Raw genomic sequence first — 16,865 nt, 5'->3', positions numbered from 1 at the left:
CTTTGGCCCAGCGCTTCCACCAGCTGCTCTGCCCACTGCCTCGTCCCACCCCGAGCCCTCCGGCTTCCTCACAGCACCCTACAGCCGCGGCGCTGGCTGCGATGAGCAGCAGCAACCACCCGCTGCGAAAAAGAACTGCATTTTATTTACCTTCTACTCCACAGTTACAAATGTACCAAACATCGAATGTCTCAGAGATACCTAAATGAACAGTTACTCCACGTAACCATGGCTTTCCTATAATTTGTAGCATTTTCTTTCCCTCTCTGCTATTCATATGATAAACCTACTTACGCTACTGGTCTTAAAACAGACTGTAAACAGCCAGAGCGGAGATTGTCTCATCTTGTGAGCACAAGACCTACTACAATGGAGCCTTTATCCTGCCTGCAGACTTTCAGCAGTGCTATAATTCAAATACTACTAATAATGATAGTGAATGTGGAACAGTATGAGCGAGACATTAACATGAACTGAGAATAACCCTCTATAAACCAGAAGCTCTACAGGAATAATAGAGTAGACCAGCAATACTGGCAGGGTTTGCACGCATCCTGCTTTTTATGCTGGAAGAGCCCAAAACACCTTCTCAAATCTATGGAAAGACTGTTTCAAACACATCATATTGAATGAAGCCTTTTTATCAAGATGCAGCAGCCCCACATGCCATTTGGGGCTAAAAGGAGAATGAGGTTTGCCAGCTGAAATTGTCACTGGAAGAGGGAAGGGAGGCGAGCGCATACCAGCACTGCTGAATGACAAGCTCCGGCTTCTGGTCTGCCCAGGATAAAAGGAGAATTACCCCAGTATAAATCAGTGTCTCATCCCTTGTACCGCCCACTAAGAAAAAAAAACAAAACCAAACCCCAACGAACTAAGCATTAATGAGCAAAATGTCCAGCAAAAAAAGAAAATTTCTCACATAGACTCTCATGCCAGGAGCATCCTGGTTTCAGGCCAGACATAAATGTTTGATCAAGACACCAGTAATATTTCACTGTCATTTCAATCACACTCTCACACCTTCAAGCAAGCCTCTATAGAAGTCTGTGCATACGTGGACATGCTTATGTATAAACTTCAAATGTGATTTAAGTATGTCATCCTGCACCGACAAGAGTCATATTAGTACAAATCCGTGCCTATTGTAACTGTCTGAGTCATATGAGTACATGGCAGATACTTTAACACCACTTTAATGGCTAATATAAATAAGCCTAAATCTCCAGTGTACTTTGATTTATATGACCGCAATAGCTCTTCTCCTTCCCTTCCTAATTAATTTAGCATATGGAACCAACACTCACAGATTTCCCTTGAAATTATGTTAATGTAAAGGAAAATGAATAGGACTACAATGTCCAACACAGCTGACCAGTGCACGGCAACTTCCTCTTAATGAACAAGCTGGAGCTGCCTGAAACGGCCCGGCTTTGGAGGGAGGCAAGTTTCCTCGCGGACCTGGATGAAGGTCTGTGCCCGAGAGGCTCGCAGGCTTGAGAGTGCGTTACGGGCAAGGGAACATCATGCGGGGTAGGCTGCAAGATGCTGTAGAAAAGTAGTATTTTAAAGTAGTAAAGCAGTATTTTAAAATGCACGGGATTCCTGGCAAGTCACATGCTTTAAAACTGGACGTAGATCATTGCAAACTTCAACTTTTGTTTCCACAGAACTTTTTAAATGTTTTTGCTTTCACATACAGGGCCCTGTTCAGCATCTTGCTGCCATGGTGTTTTTCTATCTTGACAATTCACTTCCGTGAGCAGGCATGCAGCCAACTCAAATGAGACTCAACGCAGTGAAAAGCCCTTCAGGTAAACAGTGTGATAAGCTAAACTGCAAAAACGAGACAATGTTTTTGGACTATGAGGCAGTTGCTATGGAGACGGTTGCTAATTAACTGCATGCAGCCAAGAGAACAAAGGGTTTAAGGGCAGACAGGACTCTGTATCTTAGAGTGAGCAATGCATAACGTCTTATGCAATCTGCACATCTACCATATCTGGAATACCTGAGCCTTTGCTTAGGCTGCAAAATACCTCAAGAAATGAGAACTGGGTGGCTTATTGCTTTAAATTTGAAGTAATTTTTAGGTAGTTAATGATCTAGTAGTATTTAAAAAACAAACAAGTTCCATACTTAGCAGTCACAGGTGTCATGAATCAATGCATCAAGTCAGGGCTGTATTAAATACTGAAATGATTTACGTTCATTCAGAGTTACTGCTTTCACAGCTAATAAAAACGCCATTGAAAAAAATCACTTCTAAGACAATATAATGTACCTAATCTATTATTCTCTTTTGCATCTTAAAAATTATTAGCTTACAATGCTTGGAAAGCTTACAATAATTGATTCTTCAATTCCTTCCTAAATGAAGTTCTTAGAAATATACCTCAGATCTAAATACTGTATTTACATTAATAAAATGGGCTCTTCTGAACAGACGTTGAATTACATTACTTCAAAGGGCTTTTATTTTGGGATAGCTATGTATTATGATTCTTGACTATTTATTTCTATAATGCATTGCAGGCCTACAGCACTCTAGAAAAAACATAAACTTGTCAGAAGCGACATAAATCCCAGAGCAGCAGCGCTCCAGCTTATGGGGTGCCCGTGTGTTACTGGGGATGCTGCCCAGGCGCACAGCAGCCCCTGCAAACCCAAGGGCCCGGGCGCTTGCCCAGACCTGATGAGCCTCGCCGGTGGTCGGTGGTCGAGAGCTGCACGGGCGGTGTTCGGGCCAGACCAGGCACCTCCCGACGCTATATGGGCAGATCCTACCTCACTTTTCAGAGGAAGACTTCAAAAGTTGACCTCTTTTCCTAAGCGAGAGCTGAGAAAACCGATAAAGAGTCCGTTGCTTATTAGAAAGCCCCTTCTATTAGAAATGAAAAGCCAATGGATAAAATACATCTGTGCTAACACAAGATTTCTTTAGGTCTGGATAAATAAGGCAACATTTTTCCTTTTTAACTCATTAAATATATCATTTAAATAAAAACAAAACAGGGACTTATTTTTAAGTGATTTAGATACTGTGAGGATTTAAAGGGTCACAATCAATTCTGAAGGGGAAGGGGATGAGTTCACACCTCATATGAGGGTATTACTTCAGCAAAGCTTGCTGCACACTGAACAAGCAGTATATTAATTTACTACACGAAGGCCTAAGGTTTGGGGTTTTTTGACATTTTAAATTATGAGGCATCTGCAAACAGATCCTAAATCTGAATTGCACATGGATTTTCCACACCAGCCAATTCAGATTGCCCCTAGACATCCTCTCCAGCATTAATCACTCACCCACACTACTGTAGTTCATATTTCTTTTACAGAAACAGAGGTCTGCTAGATTCTTAAACTCTTGCCTAGAAAATAGAAATTATTACTTATGTGGCAAACTAAGTTTTAAACATAAGGGACCCAATTCTGCCTTCAGTTACACTGCCATAAATCTTTAACAACTCCATTAGATTTATAACAGTGTAACTGAGGAGGAAATTGAACCCAAGATATTTTCTAAATCGGTAATTAAATAGCAGAATTTTAGCTTGGCACAGAGTAAAGACCTCTTAGATTACGTCTTTGGATAAGGCTACATAGTTTTTTGTTCCTTGAATAATGATGTTATGAACAAATTAAATCATCTTATTTTCACCAGCCTCTATATTACTCTGTGGAAGGACCACATCATCTCATGGAGCATCACCATGGGGCTAAATATTGCCTCACTTTCCCATCCACTTTTTCTCTTCTCCATATAAATGTTAGACTCTTTATAGCTGTCCATTATTTGTACACGGTATATAGCACCTCAAGGACCTTTTCTTGTTTGGTTTCAAGGAACTATTATATTAAACAAACGTCTAATAATAATAAAATGGCATTTAGCCAACTCCCTTATTAGAGGTGCAAGGTATCCTGCGGTCACATTATGCAGAGACTGTACTTTTCAGAAGATGCAGCCTGCTCTCCCAGTGCGCAGGATGTGGTACAGGAAACATGGTTTTGCCACGGTAGCCCTAAGCTCCCCAAGGGTCACTGGATAAACTGTGAAAGGGGCCCCTTCACATTAAAACATAGATGGCACTGGGGGGAAGAGGGCTCAATTCCCAGCCCTGCCATAAAACTCTTGATGACATCAGACAAGTTATTTAATCTCTCTAGACTTCTTTTCTTCACTGGGGTAAAGGCAGCTTGTAAAACTTCCTGTCTCGTAATTTTAATAGAAGTGTTTTTTTCATGACTGTTTTATCTCATCTTTTATCTTTGCTCAGTATTTCCAGTTCTAATGAATCTTTCCTATTATTTGCCACTTTGCTAACCTCACACACCGGAGTCCACGCCGTCCCCACCAGCTCTGTGCATGTCGCCCTGACAGAGGTCAGTGAGAGGCTGTAACTTGGGACAACTGCTATCAAATGGGGGCTGAGATAGATCAATAGCCTTTAGGGCAGCCAGGCCAGGCCAAAGGGTTTTCTGAACTGTCCCATCTGCTAATGACACTCCTCTGGCAACCCAGCTACATTGCACCAATAGTCCTTTTTCACTGCCTCACAGGATGGAAAATTCTGCGGGTGGCTCCTCCGTACGTTATCCCTTACAACAACTCTCCTCAGCACTTTCACAGCCTCTGGTGATTAGAGCTCCTGCAGCTAAAAATACACCATGCAGTCTAAATATGTAACAGACAATATACGCCTGCATACCTCATCTCACCATAAATATATGCCTACATACCTATCAAATAAATACTACAGATATGAATCACAATATTTCTTTGCAGATAGCTCTCACAGTAGGTTGCATTCAGTCCCAAAGCAAAGAAGGAAGGTCCCAGCCAAGAGGTGGCTGATTCGTTCTGTGTAGACCTCCTTGTGGAGGTCTGTTAAATGCACTTTAATCGGCTGGAAGGGAACACATTATATTCACACACACATATATATTTGCACATAGACGTGTGTGCATATATGTACGTAGCTGTTAGTAAGCACTTATTTTGCCATTAATTGTCCTAAAGGGTTTCTTAACGACAGTCTATCCAAGAAAGAACTAAACAAATGAAAATGCAATTCTTGTTCAAAGAATTAAATGCTGAAGTTACCCGATCACATGAAGGCACTTGTTTAAAATGATTCAAAGACTACTTTCACTATGGAAAATTATTTTACTAATTATCTACAGCTGTCAACAATACCCATAAACAACAGTAAGCCTGTGGTCCCCAACCATTTGGAATTGAAACCATTTGGGTTAACATTTTCTTTTTCCCAATGTTCAAGACAGTAGTGTTACCTGTTAGTTTAGGAGTAAAACTGATGCTGAATCCAAGTGGCTGAAAATGCTTTTTGCATCTGTGTTCCCTATTCACTTGCATTGCTAGCATGACATAAAAGGCAATTTAAACTATGATTCCTGTTTAAGTAATGCTTTTCTTTTCCATGCTAACCAAACACCAGTTGATGTCAAGGTATAAGCAAAAGTGAAGCAGCTGCAGGCAAATAAGCTTGAAATGTTTTAGCTTTGCTGCAATGATTAGGCATGCTGAGAAACCATTTCATTCCTTATCTGCAAACATAGTATAATCTACCTCACCTACTTCCACACAGGTTACTGGAACATGCTCCCTGACACCCCCAGGTATATATTCTGTGTTGCTGTCCCCAAAATGATCAGACATCAAGTCTGATACTGCTGCTTTAGTCCAAGCCAAATCCAACGCTGCCTGCTGGGCCCCCTGTTCATCCCCTCCAAGGAGGGCAACCAAACAAGGAATTAGGTTGATGATCTGATCTTTTTTGACAGGTCATACACACGGTAACCTCTGGCAGGCTTACTGTCCCCTTACAAAGGCAGGACAGATTTTGTGATAACTTAAATTCTGTGCCAAGTTCCTAAATTCTATCGGATTGTGTGGGTGCAAGACGTCCCGATCTCTGGATTTCTCTTTTTTTTTTTCTTTTTTTTAAACAAGACAGAAAGGAAATCTCAATAAAAGCAAGAAACCTGCCCACATCCAGGAAAATCCTCAGGAAGCTTGACGTAGTTGTAGAAAGGCTGTAATTAAGCAGTTGCGATAGTGATGCTGACTTCTCACACCAGAGAACACACATGTTGACCACAGTTTCTACTAAGAGTGCTTATATGAGTCTTCTGTAGGTAAAATTGTAATGGTGTTTGACTGACATCCCAGCAACTCCCACGGTGTGCAATGCTTTCTCAGGGTTTTAGCTTCCTCAAGAATTTGGGATGCATTGTTGTCCCTTTTATAATAGGTTTAACAAGCCATGCCACTTCCCTACATTTAAAAGAGCATTGATGAGATGGAATTAGCACATTAGTTCATCTCTCTCCTCCTTCCACAATTCATATTAATTTTGCTTACAGAAACATGTCCTTTAATCATCCAGTGTAAAAATTTTAGTATGCCTAGAATAAAACCAGAAAAGCTTCAGAGGAGCCTTTTTCTATTAGCAAAACCATTAGTTCTACTGGAAGTCGGTAAACTGTTAATCCATTAGTGTCCAAATCCTTAAACTATATGGTCAGACTGAAATCATCTGGAAGCCCAGACTCTGAAGTGTTTCCTTCTGATGTTCCAGACCAAGTGTCCCACAATAAATTGTTTGTAGGATAGGAAAATATTCATACAATGGTATGACTATAACTTCTCAAGGGCATCACAAAAAAAAATCCTGCATGCATCTGTGAGGAAATCCCTGTAAGACACAGTTAAGATACATACTAATTTTGAATAGCATGGCCCTCAGGGAATTGTGTAAGACTCATGTCACAACAACCACAGCACTTACTCTCCAACATTAGCCCAGGCTCACTCCTGTGAGGTGTGGGGTGGGATATAAGCCTACTTCTTGGGAGACCGCATGTCCCCAGAAAACCAAAGATGCTGTAAAAAGTTCTTTGTGCTGCCACTACTCCTTGTTCCCTGTAGTGTTATTTGTGATCACACCCACGCTCAGCAAATCCACTAGGGGAGAGGGGGAACATTAGGATGAAGTTTCCCTCCCACCGTGGTTCAGATTCCTGGCTTTCACCACTCATTTCACTGGCCCCAGCTCTGCCTGACTCGAACAGCCGGCTAGGAGTCTCCAATTCCAGCAGCTCTTGGAAGCTGGTGCAAGCCACGGTGATGGTGCTGACTGTGGTGATGGTGCTGCTGGCGGTTAAGGAGTCAATTTTTGATCAATTTTAATGTGTTACTGGTCATGTAAGACACTCTCTGCACTATCCAAGTCTCTCTCTTTATAAAACAACAGTTTCTATGGTTTACCTCTTCTGCTTCCATAAGGATGCCCAGAACATGGGTATCTAACATGAATAGAACTCACCTTCCACATACCCACATAAGCACTTTACTGGGGATGTGGGTCAGTGGGCTGCTGCTATGACTGTGTGAGATAATTCAGTTGCTATTTGAAGCTGGTAAGAAAGGAGACACTTCTACCTTAATCGCATACTGGTCTCATGAAGAGGAATCCAAACCTGACAGCCCATCATAATTTCCAAGAGCATCCAGGCCTTACTTGTCTAACTTAAGTTGTCCCCAGGTTGTCTAAACCAGAAGGTGTTCACCCTGACAACCTTCTAGGAGGGATCCTAGTTCCACAAAGAATGAGATCAAATAAATGAGTACATTTGTTTTTATGCTATCTACATGCAGGATTTTCAGTTATCTTGAGCTCTCAGTACTGTGCAACCAACGAACACACTACCATCAGCCTGATCAAGGCTGTTTTAACTACCTCCTGGTGCAACAACCGTATTTCTTAAGGCTGCAAAACTGTGCCTTCTGCAATTACAGGATCACAAGTTCATCTTGTGAAATCAGTGCTGGACGAAAAATGAGCTAATATAAATCATGCTAGACAATCACCTGAATGTATCCTGGATGTTCTAGTGAGGTTGCATCACTTCAGTGCTCTCATGCTAACATGCATCATTTCTAAACAGGAGTTTTACTAAAGGAACAATGTCATCAAGGAAAAACATCCTCTTAATCTGTTTAGTATAGCCATTTGAAAAGGACTAGCCATTAAATGACTCCTAAGTGGTCAAATGCCTGATCTGAGACTGCCCTTGTAGCTTCCACTTAGTTCCAGGCAAGAACTAATGTTGCTAGTAACTCCTCTTTACAAGGGTAGCTACTAAACACTGAAGACTTGGGCAGCATCCATACAGTTTACTTGACATTGTTTCCCACGAACAAGCTATAAACAACTTTCTGCGAGTTCTTCTTTGAGGACATACTTAGAGAGAGGACAAAAAGCAAAGTGCTAAAAAGCACTTCCAAAGGATGTCCTGCTCGTCTTGATGCATAATTTTTCAGCAAAACTTTCAAGTACAACTTCCCATTTCCTTTGGAATACATCATTTTCCTGACCTAACACAGCCAGATGGAGTACTTGATCACTGTGCCATGTATGACCTTCCACAACATTACTCACACTTTCAGATGTGGTGCTTCCCACAGCCTGCTCTCTTCTGCCTGCTCCCCAGGTAGGAGCTGATACCCTTATCATCCACAGTTCTTACAGTCACACTTAGATTTTCCCTTGAGGATGGCAGCTTATGGCAGAGGGGGAAAAAAACATTATTCTCTATCTTGTGAAGACTCTGCCACTTCATCCCAAACCACTGACAATTTACTCTTGAAAGCCCAAACAGAAACATTAAACCCTGTTTCCCCACATTCCAGAAATCCTCGACAAGTAAGCCCAAACCCCTTCATTTCTAATGACAGCAGTGCCTATTGCTCGGCACATAAAAGCGGATTGCCTCCTTGCAAGCACAGCATGCTGATGTTGCAAGAATACCACCGGATTGCAAAAATGTTTATAGGCAGATTTGGTCATAATCTGCGTAATTTAAGTAGTAACTTTTGAAACAGATACTGTATCTTTGGACCTTTGTTTTCTTCACTTTTAACTGATTGCTCAGCACACGCTTGCAGCCTGCCTTCATGCATGCGCTGTGCCATGACGTAATACAGTGAGCAATCGCAGGATTGCAAGAATGTTTCTAGACAGATTTGTTTACAATCTAAGAAACCCAAATAGTAACTTTCATAATAGGAGTCCTATCTCCAGTGCACTTTGTGTATGTTGCTGAGAGACCAAAAAAAAAAAAAAAAAATTAAAAAAAAAATACAAGAGCATATCTTTGTACAATGATTGCAGTAACAGATGAATAAACACGCAACCTGATACTTCACAGCTGGTATTTCATCACTCTAAATACCTTATTCGCATTCAAATATATTTAATACTGTGGAAACTTTATAAGGTACTGATGTCTTTATAGAGGCAGTAACTTGCATGGAACTTTTAAAATTAAAAGCAATAGTAAAAATAATTTGTAACATGTTACTGTATTCTTCATAAAGCTAGTTACCTCGCAGTTTTCTAACAGAAACCCAGAAAGACACCTAATAATAGCAGTTAGCTACAGAATCACACGAGCCTACAGAACAGGATTTCTTCTGCTGACGTACTAGTTCAAAGTTCAATTTTAATATTCAATTTAAACAAAGTGCTTTGGAAATGAAGACTACTATTACTCATTGTGCAAAAATTCCATCATCTGAGACGAAATTTTTATGGAAGTGTCATTCTCCCTTTACTGTCATGGTAATGCGGGCCAAGAGATTTTATGCATGACCTAATAAACATACACAACAGTTCTGAAAGGCTGTGATGCACCTTCTCACGTTCATTAGTACTCATTCTTCTGTGTAAAACAGAACCTAAACACGCTACAAAACTTCCTTTAAAAATAATCATTAATACACTCTTAAGTAGTTTTGTTGCAGAGATTAATACCTCCTATGCAAATCAGGATGACTAATTCCATTCATAATTGAAGAGCTGTTTACAGGACCCAAAAACTAAGATCAAACTATTTCCTTGTCTTAAAGGCAAAAGCCATCTTCGCTACCTTGAGGCTAAGTTAGCAAGGCTGATAGTAACATGTCTGCAGGCGTTATTACACTTGCTAACACCTTATGTTACTTCGGCATTGACCCTCGAGCTGCATTAAAGTTATGTCTCGCTATAGCGAAATTAAAAAAAAAAAAAGATGAAAACATGCACACGGGGCCAAATCCATTCCCGTGGTAACTCCAGCGACTTCAGTGTTACACCAGGGATAAAAGTAGGGCTGCATTTCACAGCAGCCTTCATTCTTGTAATCTTTTCCAAAACACTCTCCCAGGAGCAAAGACAAGCAGAGGCAAATATCCTGCCAATAAGTGAGTTCACAGGAATTGCTACAAGTAACTAAACTGTCAGCAGTAAAAGACCAACAATTGGAACAAAGTACAAATACAGGACAGCCAATGCCCTCTAATGGGCTAGAGTTTTACTATGTGCTGGATAAACAAGGACACAGAAATTAATTGGAATTGATCTCTGAGAGGGGACACAAATTATAGGGTGTCCCGTTTCACATCAGTGGATATTTGCGTTTCATCAGTACTTCTTTTGAAACAGTACAGATGAAAAAAACATCTTACCAATACCTTGCAAGACACATGAAAATGGGTCTGCGCTCAACTGCTTCCACAAGGAGTGTGAGCATCAGTTCATAGATGTGTTCTTCTACCTCCTTCAAGCTTTGGTATTTATTCCCTCACTCTTTTTTTTTTTTTTTTTTTTTTAAATCACTAGTCAATACTGTACTAGGGACACAACCAAAACTGTAAGACCATCACAACCACACCAGCACATGTACACAGGAAGGGGGAAAGGAGTGGCAGATAGGGCTTTCCTGCAGAAACCTTATCACTAGTCCCTTGGCCTTACAGCACACTCCCTTTCTCTCAAGAATTTCCAAACTACAGTTCCTGGAATTTGCCCCTCTGAACCAAAATGAGTGTCTTTGCTTCTTGCCCAATCATCTCTTATAAATTTAAAAACAAGACTTTCATTAAGTTTTCATTTTGTTTTCTGATGGTTTCTTCAAGAAGCCATAACCCTGTCCCGGTGGCAGGGTCAGCGGCAGCCTGAGATACTCCCAGCCTCGCACGGGTGAGGACTCTGTCCTTACAGCCCGAGGATGCTGCAGGACCAAGAAAAGGCAAAGACATCCCCTTCCCAGCCACGGGGCCCTGCAACCCTCTTCTGCGGGGGTAGGATCGAAAGCCTTTTGTTCTCCTCGTCCTCTGGTGCTGTAAGTTACTTTTTTGGGAAGGCAAGGGGAGAAGCAAAGGCCCTCCTCTTCCCTTCCCTCCTTCGTCCAAGACCACAGCTGTGGAGGAACAGCTGAAGCAATTGAGGCTGCCCGGAGAGGTCACAGATGTCCCTCGGTACGGCTGGGGTGGCTCTGCCAACGCGAGCCACACTGCTGCTGCCCAGGTGGCACGGCGGGCAGGCACCCCTCGGCCACCACCCCGCACACCCCCGGATTCCAAGCCCCCCAGTCCTGCTCAAGCAATCCTCCAGGTCCCCCTGAGCCAGCGGCCCAGGAGCCTGCAGACAGCCCTCTCAGAAACGCCACTTTTAAGGACGATTTTAGACCACCACAAAGAAGAGTGAAGAAACTCTGGCTTCTGCTTACATGAATGTCGCAAAGCTCCCATTAAATCAAAGGCAGAGACTTAAAATATTTCTTCAAGCAAAATCTCTGCTCTTCTCAAAGTCTCTCTCCAAAGATAAAAAGCTACAATTGCTTAACTTAATCCACATAGAGTGACCATTGTATTTGCCTCCATAAAGATCATATTTGCTCTAGTGCCTATATCTAAAGGTAATTTCAGTTAGAAAATGAAATGGTGCTCTCTTGACCTTCTGACTTACATGGTTCATGAATTACTGGCACATTACAATATCCCCCAACACTATGGAAGCTTAGAGATATTGCAATGTCTCTCTTGTAAGTGAAATAAACTTGGTATGCCACTAAAAGGCATTAAATTATTTTCATTATGCCACACAGAATCTAAAACACTTACACTGTTTTGATTTCAAAATCCTTGGAGAACAATTATGCTCTCAGGGCCGTAAGACTCTATTAGAAAGTCCTCAGAAACCTAGCATGGTTTCAATAAATCCTCAAACACTACAAAGCAGTTACTCAGCTTGAAGAATGAAAACATGAGTTCATCCACTGCAAAGCCAGGATGTAAATTCTGCTCATACAGTACCCTGTACTTCCTAACACATTTTTTTCTTCCCAATCAGGGCAACACTTTAAGTCAACTTTTCAGCATCATACAGGCATACCTCCTTTTTTGATTGAAAATAAGCAATATTTGATTTAGGATGAGCATAAATATGTGGGATGTGCATATATGCATATGGTATTACTAGCTAGCAGTATTAATCAGCAATTAGACATGCATAAATAGTTTTCTACGTATATAATTTAACAAATGTTAACATTCAAGATTAGAGAACCATTAAATTAAATCAGCGATTGCAGAAATTAATGGATAAATATGTTAATTTCTTTAATTTATACAACGGCACAAAGAACGCTTCAAAAAAATCAGATTTCAGGGGTGATTACTGTGGTTGTAGGGATCCCAATTTAAAAAAATGCAGCCACCCTTATTTTGGCTGATGAGGCTGTTGAGGCCTAAGTAGAGCTTTTGAGTGTAAATACACAATAAGCTTGTTTGTATACACATGCTTATGTCCTCCTAGAAAGAGCACAACCTTCTAATTAAGCAAATCATCTCCCCTTTCCGAAGGAAAATAGCAACACCGAAACGCAATCAAAATAGGCGGAAACGGGCGAGAAGGAGGGGACAAGAGAAATTCTATTCCCTTGTGCAGGGAGAGACGGGGCGGGGGGAAAAAGCAGCCACCCAGGCAGGAAACCGGGCCCGGCAACTTTCTGCCAAGGGCAGCCGAGATGCTTCATCTCAGCTCTCTTTTTTCCAGGCACGACGTTTCGTGTGGCCGCCGGGGTCATATGGCAGCTGCGAAGGGAGGCCGGGGGGGCCGGCCCGGCCCGGCCCGGCCTCCCCGCGCCGGCGGCAGCAGCAGCAGTGTCCCTGTTTCCATGACCTCAGGCGGGGGGGGCGGCACAGCTGGCGGCAGCTGCAGCACCATCTGCTCGGGGCTGAGCGCCCGGGCCGGCCGCCCCCCGGCCGGCCGCCCCCTCCTCTGCCCGGCCAGGTAGGGCCAAGGTGGCCCGCAAGTGTCCCGCCGCCTCCGCCCGGGCAGGGAGGGCGACCGTCCGCCGCCCGCAAAGAGGAGTTTGCAAAAACATGGAAAAGAAAAAGCGACGGAGCGAGAAGAGCTCGGGCGAGCGGGACGAAAGCTGAGGAGCTCCGGGTTGGGCGTGCAGATGTCAGTATCCCTCCGCGGAGCGTATATTTATGGAATGCTGTCAGCACGTCATCTGATTTATAGCAGTTTGCACGGAGGGAAGGGGAAAGGAACAAAAAAGGAAAAGAACAGCACAAAAGCACCCCTAACTCGCCTCTTTCATCGGGAGGCTTCTGAATGTGACAAGAACCTTATCACTTCGCAATTTAATATTGCATATTTTGCCATGTGATCACGCAGACTGTATTTCCCATTTCTCTTCACGCACCATTTATTGAAAAATAAAGAAAAATGCTTAAGGTTGATTTTTTTTACGCTCAAGGAGTAACACATTTAAAAGCTTCTTTTAAACACTTCCATTCAGCCACAGCATAGCATTCATTAAAGACACAATTCTGCATCAATATTGCTTCCTAGTGCCAGTGGTGAAGGCACTGGTTCAGACAGCAACGGATGAGCAACGCATCAGACCAGCTGAGCTCCCTCAGCTTCACAGATTTCTTCAAGATTTACTCCAAAAGTGCCAAAATCTGAGCAAGGGATTTTGTGTAAAAACAAGCTGGGATTTACAGTTCTCATCGGGACAATCATTTCCAAGGGCTAAGTGTGTACCACTTACCATACATTTTGCCTTCATCTGATAAGATGATTTTCCTCCTCCCACATGGTGGATAGATAGCTAGAGCCTCCTGAAAGCTCTGTTCAATGTCAGGGCTCCAGACACCTTCTGCATCATTGTCAATAGGTTTATCTGCAGAATCACTCATTCTTTCAATATCTTCGGCAGGACTCTCGCTGCCGCTCCAGCTGCTGGGCTCAATGGTGATGGCTGGGGTCTCCAAGCCTAAGCCTGGAGTCTTAAAGGAAATATACCTACAAAACAAACAAACAAACAACCCCAAAAGGCATTAAAGACACAGAACTTCAGGCAAACATTTCTGCCTACTTCTGATACTAAGTTAACAGCAGCTGAGCCATAAGGGCAATAACATGAGCATAGGAAGCACCCAGGAAAAGTAAAAGATTAATAACCGTTCTACCTCAAATCAGCAGAGATGGAGTGATAAAGTGGTCAGAAGGGGAAGCCTACTACATATTTGCTGTGTACAATTACATGAAGGCATAGCGCATCGGGTTATTTTTCACAGACAGTCAAAGTGGGTCTTTGTATTAAGCTGGGGAAACTCTGACACATTTCATCTGGCTGAAGACTGACACCCTTAAAATAACCAGCCAGATGCTCAGGCGGGGGTAAATCAGCATACTTCCACTGGCTGGAAGGGAAGCACACCAATTTATGCCAAAGCGACCACCAGAGCCTAAAACCACTTAAACCTAAAAACAAAAGCAAAAACTATTGTTCACATTCATCCGGATGTCAGTAGAGTAAATGGAATTACACTAGCGATGACACAGCTCAATGTGATTAACTGGAAAAGGCTGTAATTTTCAGATCTTACCCAAATAAAAAACACAATCAGAATCTGAGCTACATACAAACAGAAATCTTTAAAATTACAATACCAGAGGAAGGAATTACAAGAAAAGATATATATTTTGCCTGTTTTAAGTCAGAGAACCATAGCAGAACAAAAATTACAAGCTTCAAGTTGCTGAATCAATTTAATAAGAAATAATTTAATATAGCTGCACCTGCTCACACCACCAGAGCTGCAGATCTGTCAGTGTTCCTTTTATATTTTTGAGAGAAATACAACTCTGCTATAAAGACTTGCTCCAGGCAAAAAAGCTGCTATACCAGACCAAATTCATCTCTGGTGTAATTCGTCGGGAAGTCAGTGAAATAACACCAGGAACAGATTTGGCTCAACATGTCTAGGCATAATGCAATTTTATTTTGAAAAACGAAGAAGTTTGGTGACTCTAACTGATGTAAGTGGATAGGAGTGTTCAAACATGCACGCATGAGCTGCACACACACTTAAAAATCCAGTTAGTTGGCTAAACGCTCAAAAACCCCTAAACTATAACATTTTTATTCAGCTGGGGGAAACGAAAGCAGGTCCTTTCCGCACGCAGAAGAGAGGGGCTTCCCCTCCTGCACACCTCTGTCCTCAGGCGGATACGCCTCGCAGTGGGGTCTCAGTATGTCCTAAAACAACAGGTGAAAAGTGGCAGAACGGCATTCACCCCACGGGGAAAGAAGGGGAGGCTGTAAGTCGGAGGCTGCGATAGCTCTGACAAAACACCTTTGGGCTGGAGAACTCCCTGAAAGAAGAAATATTTACAGCAGCCCTCCCTCAAACTAACCACTCAACCAATCACTAGAGATAACCAAAACCTGATAGTCCGGTCCCTCGAAGGCTACAGTGCCTTGCAAAAAAACAGAGCTGAAACTGGGGAAACGGGGAGTAGTCTCTCAGTCTTGCTAACCAACGTTACCGGTCTGACATCCAGAGTATGGGGTATTTCCACTTCTCCAGGCTCTAACAGCAGCTCGGAGGGATCAGTCCATGCAAAATGGACTCCCAAGAACTTTCTTTTCCTTACTTATGTGTCTGTTTCTAACCAAGAGGCATTTCTTAACTTCGCATTGGTTTGAACATCTCAGCAGAGTTTATGAAAATGTTAGTGCCTACCCACCAGTAATCTCAAGGCTAATCAGTGCCTTGAACGCCTTTTAATAACTGATAATGAGGGAGCAGATGGATTCGCAGGGAACCACACACAAATGGTAAGTGAGTGGGAAGTCTGGCCAAATACACCACTTATTGTCTGGGAAATCCAAAATGTACAAAATTTTTAAAGTCACACCACAAAAAGGGAGATGTAAACCTTTATAAAATGGTTTTACGTTGAAAAACCATCCTTCATAATTCTCAGAAGGCTGAAGGGTTGATTCAATCTTTGCAAGATTTGAATGCTGTACGCAAGGTTCAGCCAAAACATAAACACAGCAATACTGGGAAAGAACTGACAAAAACAATCATGTCCACTTAAGCCTTCAAAAACAGGGGGAATTTTAGGTAAATGACAGGTAATTGAATGTTGACTGGGATAATTAGGGGGAGGTCAGTTTTATTGCCACAGTGCAGGGAAAAATGGCTACTGGAGATTTTATTGGCCTCATGTGATTGAGACCATGGTTTAGCATTTCAACAGAAGACAGCACAGAGCGGGACTGTTTACTGGTTCAGTTCTTCAAAGGTGACTCAAGGAGGAAATCCTTCCCCTCCCGGATCCCGGGCACGACGGCATGCAGCACACAGCACAGCCACGGGCACCGCTCGCTCAGCCCAACCACCCTCTGCTTACAAAATCTGCCACAGTCATAGCCTGAAGTCTTATTACCGTCCTGTAAAACAGCCCTTGTTATTACATTATGCTGAAATAATAATTAAAATGCACACAAGGAAAACAGAGAGGCTCTAAAGTAATTAATGTTACTTGATATTCATGTTAGATCTTGCATTGTGTTTACTGGTGAATTTTCACTAATGTGCTATCTCCCTTCCCTTTTTGCCTACTTGGATATCATCTTGAGGCATTAGTAGCTCTAAAATGTTAGACAACCATGTGTTTCTTCTAGAACTTCTGTACAATAGG

The 16,865-nt window shown here is 42.3% G+C and overlaps 1 protein-coding gene across 2 annotated transcripts in view; it reads right to left on the bottom strand.

Moving 5' to 3' along the window:
* Positions 1-14,110, bottom strand: part of TEAD1 (TEA domain transcription factor 1) — a gene marked incomplete at both ends in the record, with an annotated part of 101,619 nt that extends 87,509 nt beyond the window's left edge. Inside the window, one exon of one of the 2 annotated variants that reach the window (XM_082000517.1) lies at positions 13,914-14,110. In XM_082000517.1, coding sequence (XP_081856643.1) covers positions 13,914-14,065 — 152 coding nt within the window. The remainder of the gene's footprint in view (positions 1-13,913) is intronic. The other variant, XM_082000516.1, reaches the window with a different exon arrangement.
* Between the last annotated feature and the right edge of the window lie 2,755 nt (positions 14,111-16,865).

This window comes from Phaethon aethereus (assembly GCF_964289735.1).
Source record: "Phaethon aethereus genome assembly, chromosome: 5".
Lineage (NCBI taxonomy): Eukaryota > Metazoa > Chordata > Aves > Phaethontiformes > Phaethontidae > Phaethon > Phaethon aethereus.
This window is presented reverse-complemented; position numbering and strand designations above follow the sequence as displayed.